Source organism: Anarrhichthys ocellatus, unplaced genomic scaffold (assembly GCF_004355925.1).
Source record: "Anarrhichthys ocellatus isolate YVR2014 unplaced genomic scaffold, GSC_Weel_1.0 scaffold99, whole genome shotgun sequence".
Lineage (NCBI taxonomy): Eukaryota > Metazoa > Chordata > Actinopteri > Perciformes > Anarhichadidae > Anarrhichthys > Anarrhichthys ocellatus.
In genome coordinates, this window is record NW_022280129.1 from 910,937 (window position 1) to 919,887 (window position 8,951).

The 8,951-nt window shown below is 44.6% G+C and overlaps 1 protein-coding gene across 14 annotated transcripts in view; it reads right to left on the minus strand.

Annotated features, from left to right (window-relative positions):
* The window catches only part of cadpsa (Ca2+-dependent activator protein for secretion a), a 204,370-nt gene that overhangs the window by 79,828 nt on the left and 115,591 nt on the right, over positions 1-8,951 (minus strand). For 8 of the 14 annotated variants that reach the window (XM_031875896.1, XM_031875895.1, XM_031875894.1 and 5 more), the window contains 2 exons: positions 7,219-7,355; positions 5,974-6,161 (listed from right to left, as the gene is read on the minus strand). In XM_031875896.1, coding sequence (XP_031731756.1) covers positions 5,974-6,161; positions 7,219-7,355 — 325 coding nt within the window. Of the gene's footprint in view, positions 1-5,961; positions 6,162-7,218; positions 7,356-8,951 lie in introns of all 14 variants that reach the window. The other 6 variants (XM_031875886.1, XM_031875891.1, XM_031875890.1 and 3 more) reach the window with 1 other exon arrangement.

Below are 8,951 nucleotides of genomic sequence, written 5' to 3' on the forward strand. Positions count from 1 at the left end.
TGTGTGTGTGTGTGTGTGTGTGTGGTGGTGGTGGTGGGGGGGGGGGGGGGTATATTTGCTGCACTGCTCCACACTTGCTTGTTAGATTTCAAGAAGTACCAATTTGCTGAGCATCAGCGATTATCTCCTCCTCACTTCTGAGCACTGACACTGTCAGTGTGTCACAGCCACCTGTAGGGCTCTGCTGCTGAACATCATGAGGCTGAGGAGGAGCGCAAGTGCACGAGTCTGTAGACTGGCAAACTCAGAACCCATTGGCTATTGGTCTGAGGATGATGAGCCTCGAGAGCACACGTGTCAAACGCAAGGCCCGCGGGCGAATCCGGCCTGCCACGTTATTTTATGTGGCCCGCGAATCCACCAGCAAAAAAAAAACAAAAAAAACTTTTTTTTTTTTTTTTTTTTTTGGAAAAAAAAAGGTAGACTCTCTCTGGTCTCTCTGGTCTCTCTCTGGTCTATCTCTGGTCTCTCTGCTCTCTCTGGTCTCTCTCTGCTCTCTCTGGTCTCTCTCTGGTCTCTCTCTGGTCTCTCTGGTCTCTCTCTGGTCGCTCTCTGCTCTCTCTGCTCTCTCTGGTCTCTCTGGTCTCTCTCTGGTCGCTCTCTGCTCTCTCTGGTCTCTCTCTGGTCTCTCTGCTCTCTCTCTGGTCGCTCTCTGCTCTCTCTGGTGTCTCTGGTCTCTCTCTGGTCTCTCTGGTCTCTCTCTGGTCTCTCTGGACTCTCTGGTCTCTCTCTGGTCGCTCTCTGCTCTCTCTGGTCTCTCTGGTCTCTCTCTGGTCTCTCTGCTCTCTCTGGTCTCTCTCTGCTCTCTCTGCTCTCTCTGCTCTCTCCCTGGTCTCTCCCTGGTCTCTCTCTGGTCTCTCTCTTGTCTCTCTCTGCTCTCTCACTGGTCTCTCTCTGGTCTCTCCCTGGTCTCTCTGCTCTCTCTGCTCTCTCTGCTCTCTCTCTGCTCTCTCCCTGGTCTCTCTGGTCTCTCTGCTCTCTCCCTGGTCTCTCTGGTCTCTCTGGTCTCTCTCTTCTCTCTCTCTGGTCTCTCCCTGGTCTCTCTCCGGTCTCTCCCTGGTCTCTCTGGTCTCTCTGCTCTCTCTGCTCTCTCTAGTCTCTCTAGTCTCTCTGCTCTCTCTCTCTGGTCTCTCTCTGGTCTCTCTGGTCTCTCTCTGGTCTCTCTCTGGTCTCTCTCTGGTCTCTCCCTGGTCTCTCTGTTCTCTCTGCTCTCTCTCTGCTCTCTCTGCTCTCTCTAGTATCTCTGCTCTCTCTCTCTGGTCTCTCTCTGCTCTCTCTCTGGTCTCTCTGCTCTCTCTGGTCTCTCTGGTCTCTCGTCTCTCTCTGCTCTCTCTGCTCTCTCTCTGGTCTCTCTGCTCTCTCTCTGGTCTCTCTCTGGTCTCTCTCTCTGGTCTCTCTCTCTGGTCTCTCTCTCTGGTCTCTCTCTCTGGTCTCTCTCTGCTCTCTCTGGTCTCTCTGSTCTCTCTCTGCTCTCTCTCTGCTCTCTCTCTGCTCTCTCTGGTCTCTCTCTGGTCTCTCTCTGGTCTCTCTCTGGTGTCTCTCTGGTGTCTCTCTGGTCTCTCTCTGGTCTCTCTGGTCTCTCTCTGGTCTCTCTCTGGTCTCTCGTCTCTCTCTGGTCTCTCTGGTCTCTCTGGTCTCTCTGGTCTCTCTGCTCTCTCTGCTCTCTCTGCTCTCTCTCTGCTCTCTCTCTGCTCTCTCTCTGCTCTCTCTGGTCTCTCTCTGGTCTCTCTGGGCTCTCTGCTCTCTCTGGTCTCTCTGGACGAGTCCCGTAAAGGATCAAAATGTAATAATTCATAATTAATAATTGGTTTTAGGTCCAGGGTCCAGATACAACAGCTTCTGGGTCCGGAACCAGATCACGGTCCGCCTATTAGTGACCCCTGTGACGACTATAGACGTTATCGGCAAAAAGCCTTAAACCAACGACCACTATGACAAGGAGGGATTGTCATTTTCTGTAAACTCATATTATTCATGGACTACTTTATCGACTTTTTCACAAGCCCTGTAAAGAAAACAAGTTTCGTATCAAATGCATTAGAAAGAAACGAAGGTTGAATATCCTGTAAACAAATTGATGAAGATTTGTAAGACCCCCTATTTCTAAAGTATTTAAAAACAAATTGGTCTTTGTATAATCCTCTGACATGTAAATAGTGTTTTTATCACCGAACTATTTGTGACAGTCACGTGATCGCGTGCGCGCCAAGGTGCCAGTGTTGCCTACTTGGCGACTTTCTCGCTAAATCGTCGACTTTCCAAACCCTCATGGCGACTTCTTTTGTCAAAAGCTACTAGCGACAAATCTAGCTACTTTTTCTGGTGTTGTTGGAGACTTTTCTGGTGTTTTGACTCTGACGTGAAAGCACGTACCGTTCGGCACGCGGGAGCTGCCGTGAGCCCCTCCGCCGCTTCAAAGCACTCAAAGGTGATTAGTGTCACAGTAGCCCCTCGCGCCGCAGTCCCAGCTGCAGAAAGAGGAGACCCACACTCTCCGTGTCCAGACTGCAAATGAATCGCGCAAGCGTAAAGCCGCCACTGTTCCCGCCTCTCTCCTACAGCACTCATTACAATTATGCAAATTAGGCGATGACGTCATTTAGCGACTTCTAGCGATTTTTAGGACAGCCAATAGCTACTTTCCTTACTGAGGAGTTGGCAACACTGCAAGGTACATGAATTCAGAGGTGCACGACCAAACGCGCGACCACTTGCGTCCCACAAGCCGGCCGTGATTACACACCTCGTGCCAGATTCACTTCGGCGAGTATTAACTAAGCTTGAGTGTTTGGTCCCAGTGTGACTACTTTTATATGAAAATAAGTTTACATTTTGCGATAGCCTTTGTTTAGTGCCTGGTGATCGTATGCATTAGAAATACATTCGTGTACACAAGCCTGACCTAAAACATGCGAGAGGAATTATGACAAAGATTCACAGTAAAAAGCCGCCTCACCTCTCACATTGTGACAGGAAATAAAAGAGGGAGATTTCACACTAATTAAGTCCTGCAGGGCTCTATCTCTCCCTTTTTTTTCATCCAGCCGAGCGTTGTTTCTTGGCAGCTTCCTCATGTTTGCTTGACCTCATGACTTCACAGCTCCGATGACGACAACAAGCAAATGAGCCATCAGTGACAGACAGACAGCGAGCCAGCAACACGTTCACGTCTCCTTTAAATAGGCAGGGACACCACATCAAGTCATCAAGGTAGAGAACCATGTGACATGTCTGCGTTAGGAATGTCCTGCAACTTCAATTTAAAAAATCCCAAACTGCAGCTTTAACTGGAAACGACTGAATAATTCGGAAAATTCAGCAATTTTCTCATCAAAAATGTAAAATCTGACTCCACTTTCTCAAAGCGGAATAATTGCTGGCTGTCATTTGAAAATGATTGTAAATAAGGTGAATCATTAAGAAATAAATATATAGAAAAAGTGGTTCGTTGCTGCTCTAAACCAGTCCAAAAACAATTGAGGTTATTTGCCAAACATCACAAACATTCTCACTGGTTGTTGAGATTGCGTTCCACTCACTGTAAACCATAGCGTGTAGCTGTAGAAGCTGTAATATAGCTTCAGTTCAAACATGACTAAATGATTCTTTCTTTTAGATGAAATAAAGAGCAGCTGATATTTCATCCGTTTATTTTAAAGCCATTTCCTAACAAACAGTGGATCTAAATGGAGTCGACATTTAGCTGGACAGAAGTCAAATCCTGACACTTTAGCAGGCGACCGCGCAACCGAGTCCAACTCGGAGCACCAACGCCTCCAGGCCAGCAGGCTATTAGGAGGCAGGGGTGGGGGTGGGGTGTGTGTGTGTGTTTGTTTGGGTGGTCTGGGAGAGGTGTGTGCACTGGGGCACACGCAGCAGCGTAGGCAGCGGAGACATTCGGCCATCACACATGACAACCTGTCAACCTGTCATGCCTCGACCTCCAGGCGCGGCGGCTGGACTGGCAGAGCAGGCTGTGTGTGATGTGTGGGTACGCGGATAAATAGGACTCATTATTTTGGGATTTTATGAAAGAAGAAATTTGAATTTAGACCTTAATTCACATGGATGTGTATTTATTTTCATCATGAATAATAAACTGTGCGTTATAATGAACTCCGTCCTCTGGCAGCAATAAAGAACTTTTTGATGGCTGAGTTCAAACCAAAGACCGACAGTCTCCCTGACCTTTGCCGGAGTGGCCCTCATCTATCTTTGTTACGCATCAGCCGGAGACGGCCGACTGTGATGTTGACAGATGTGATGTCCGAGCACATCACAGCAGATTAGACGAGAGGTAAATACTGCAACTTAGATAACAGGGTGCATACTGGAACCAAGGCCACATGACTCCTGTGCTGAGCGCTAACAGAGCCACTGTCGAACCAGACGCTTACGTTGTAAGGAACAGTCAGTAGCATTTAGAGGGATTTATTGGCAGAAATAGAATATCATATTCATGAACATGTTTTCTTTGATGTATTATCGCTTAGAATGAGCCATTAATATCTACGTAGGGAGCAGGTCCTCTTCACAGAGTCTGATATGTTGCACCGACATGTTTCTATGGTAGCCCAAAATGGACAAACCAAACACTCGCTCTAGATAGGCCATTCACGCTCTTGCGTCCACCACCATAGTTCTCCTACAGTTGACACACAGGAGAAGTTTCAGTTGGTTGCTTACCTCTAGATGCCACCAAATCCTACGCACTGGCCCTTTAAGGGAAAACGCAAGAGTTGACATGGAGGCAGTGGTAGGAGTTTAGTTTTAGTATTTTAAAAGGAACAATCACATATGAATGTTCAATTGGTAGTTTTAGTTTTAGTTTCTATCCATGTATTTATGCCGTTGGGTTGCCATCGGAATCATTTATAACCGCTGTGAATTTAAGCTTTCCTCCAAAAAGGATCAAGCTGCTAACTTTGACGTATCAGGTTTAAAGCCCACAGGCAGTACAACATCTGTATGTGTATCCTTCAAGTGTAAATTAGAAGTCAATCTCAGACTGTTTAATCAGGATTCAGATTTGTCAGATAGGTTGGAAACTCTGTATTTGTGCATATTATCTATTCCTCTGTCCCCTGGTTTGCAGAGCTACTTCCTGGGACCATGTGCTTGCTGTAGATGTGTGTACAAGTCCTCTAACAGACAATCCAGATGCATTCATTTTGCCCTAATTTCTCTTTAGTGGTTTAAATAACCGGGTTAAACAACCTGCCTGACCATTTGTGTTGTTGGAAAACTGTGACTAGCAATGCTGCTGCATCTCCAGACCTCAGCGACGAGTCAGGGATGATGGTTACATTTTGTAAAGAAGACGTTTCTGTTTTCCTCTTTATTCAGACTGTGCCACACAGACCAGGAGGTTACTTACCTTCTAGTTCCTGAGAAAATTGGGGACCTGAAGTCCTTTTTCTTCATAAACTCAATGATTTTGAGTTCTCTCTTAGCAGTTTGGGCAGGAAGCTCAGGAGCAGAGAGGAACAGGGCTCGTTCGAGTTCGGCCTCAGATACTGGCCAGTTTAGCAACTCAGACACACGCTGACTAGGTGTGGTTGTGTGGACGTGCAGGGATTTGGGAACAGTGAGGAGAAGGTCAGTTTGTGAGAGTGAACAAGGTAAAGAGGTTATACAGGAAAAATAGACAAGAGAGAGAGGAAAAGTCAACGTGCTAACAACATGCAAACAACATGCTAACAACATGCTAACAACATGCAAAATGAAAACAAATCAAAGCATTTCACTTAAAAGCATAAGAAACAGAGAGGGGCTCACATATTGCATTCTATAGCTGCCTGTATATGTGGACTGGCCTGCTTGTCATTCATCTGTCATCATTTTCCTGTTCCAACATCAGTTTTGACAATAAAATAAATTGCATTTTGTGTCGTAATCAATTTAGCTTTCAAGGCTAGCTATCGGCTGTGTGTAAAGTGGAGGACGTGGGACTAGCAGCACCTTGATGTGTACCTGTTTCCATGGACATGGGAGGCACAGAAGGCGAAGCTGTAGTGCAGCAGGGTGGGGTCGATCATGGCTCCGTTCTCCGCCCTCTCCAGCAGATCGCTCAGGTAACATAAATGCCGATGGCAGCCTCGAACGCCGTAGCGAGCGCAGTACTCATCTAAGACAAACACCTGACCGGGACTGAACCAGCCCTGTGGGTAACACACACAAACACTGCTGAGTGAGGCAAACAGATGTTGGTACACACATACAGACATCATACAAGACTGCAAGCCAGGCAGCATGCTTCATCATTCTGGTATCTTTACCTGTAGACTCCGCCTCTGAATGAAGGCAATCGTTGCCATGCTTTATTAACCTGACTGTTACCACAGTCCTGTCTGTGTCTAATCTACAGACAACAGACATTACTATACATGGAGCTGGACTAGGTCCGTCCTTCAAACTAAGGCTACATCCACGCTAGTAAGTTTGAACATGTATAACTTTTGCCATGCAAACTTATGCATCCACACTACCCCGGCATTCTATAACCCCTAAAACTGAGACGCTTGAAAACTTTTCTGATGCTGTTTTTGTGTGAAAGCTCTGGGGTTGCGTTTTGCTCTGGACAGCCAGAAACAGAGACTTTTGAGGCAGACACCTTTGAATTGGTTGAATTGGTAACACTTTTTGGAAGAAACAACTAACACCAGCCGTGGTTATCATTCAACCTTGTTGTCTCTGCTAGCCACTGTCTATTATACTACTACTACCTACATGTGCAGGAGGCAAGCAGTGGCGTTATCAGCCCTATGGAGCACACTTTGTTCCTCACAACTATAATGAAGTTCACAAAGAAACTGTAAACAAACAAAGCATGAATGCTGTTCTCCAGTACAAGCTACGAGTGTGAGAACAGACAACAACTAAATCAAGGGGAAACCAGTCATCTTCACTCATAATGTAGCAAAACTTTGATTTGTTTTGTTCATTTTTTAAAGTAAATTTGAATTGTGTGAGAGAATGATAGAACAAGACCTATACGCTGCCTTGTATTGTTTGGATTTGTTTTCCCCACCAGTCAGTGTGAGTGAGTGTGTGTGTGTGTGTGGGGGGAATAGAGCAAGAACAATAATACTCATTTGTATTTTCTGTATCTAAGCAACCACCTGCTTCCTGTTTACACTGGCATGCTCAGTGTACATGAACGGTCATGTTATATGCGTTTTGAGTTTCTCTCGGTTACATTACGAGGTCTTTCCTTACTAGGCAGGAGTAGGAGTCGTTGAGTCTGTGGTCCAAGGTGAGGCGCTGTACCAGCTCAAACAGCGAGCCGTGGTCAAAGTTACAGGGGTTGGCTGAAATAAACTCGTCCATGCCGTGCTTCTGGGCTCGGTCAGCATCTATGCACACCCATCCAATGAGGGCCGGACAGGGAGAGAGAGAGACAAAAACGGGGGCAAATATCAGTGCTGGAAGAAAAAAAACGGAAGAAAATAAACTGTGGCATTCAATTTATTCTTATGTGGAACACAAATTGAAACAAATAATCCTATGAAGTGCCAACAATACCGCAATGCTGAACGCACAACAAAGGACGTCAACTGCAAATTCAAGTTAAATCAAGTAATTGTTCAATCTCTGACAAGTATAAAAATACACCAAAGCCCTTTATTATAGGTAAAGAAATGTTTTCATGTAACAGCATTATTTAGCTTTTTGTTTTTAAAGGGCCAAATAGTTATTAGGTTATGTGTCCAGCATTGACTCCAATATGGGCCCTTCATGAGGGTTGCCAGTTTTGTTGCCAGGAGGTGACTGCTGATCTGGAGGTTGATGGTTAGTTCTGTGGGTCATGTTTATGTTGAATTCATGCACAGTCAGACATTCACATCTAATCACGTCAATTTGGATCATTGTAGCTCTAAAAATCTTCTCAAGTTTAAGTCTTTTCCGCTGTCTTAAGCCCTTTAGACACTGGTGTCGTAACAACTAAAAAACACAAAGATGCGAAATACTTGCCTGCAAATGATATGTGTCTAGGGCCTTTACTGTGAAAGGGAAGAACAGAAGGAATGGATCTGGTAGGCGCTGCCTTTGTCAAGGTTGTAAAGTTTCTGTGTCTCGGTGTTGCTGTTTCATAAATATAGGTGCAACTCAACCCGTTCCACACATCATGATTGGTTGTTTAAATTCTGTTGCTTTTTCGCTACATAATATATATTTATTAGTGCTGGGCAATGATTACAATTCAAATGAATTCAAAAGTAGTGTATTGCGCACTTTTATTTTTAAAGTACTGCTATATGAACAAAAGGTTTGTAAACACTTTAAACACATCAGGTTCTTGTTAACAGCAGTATTCCCTTTACACAGTAGCAGTTATAATACAATTATAATGATTCTGATAATAGATATTCAGCCGGTGTTCACAACTTTATCTTCATGTGTGTAAGAGATGCAATTTGAAATATTCACCTCGAAAACTGTAAACCTATCTACGTCATGTTTTTATGTTTGTTAAATTCTCAGTAGCGATAACTAAATGATGCTTATTATACATATTACAAGCAAAACACTAAACTCTAAAAAAGTAATATAAATAAATCATTTATTTTTTGCTTTTTTGGTATTGTGGTCAGACACATATGCAACGCTGATTACCGTAATATGCGTGGTATTTGTTATAAATGTACGTTGGTACATAGAGCGTGATAAGAAGCTGTACATGGAGGGACTTAGGACCCAGGGGAATGTAGGTGAAGGAAACAGGAAGAGACGGAAGAGACGCCACACAAACAGCTGTTCACCGCTCACTGCTGGCCAGTCGGCCGGCCGGTTGTTGTGTTAAAAATGTCCACTTAATAATAAAAACAAAACTGCGTTAACGCGCGATAAAATAATTGTCGGCGTTAATTAATGAATGCATTATCGTGATAATAACATGTTAACTTTCCCAGCACTAATATGTATATATATATATATATATATATATGTAT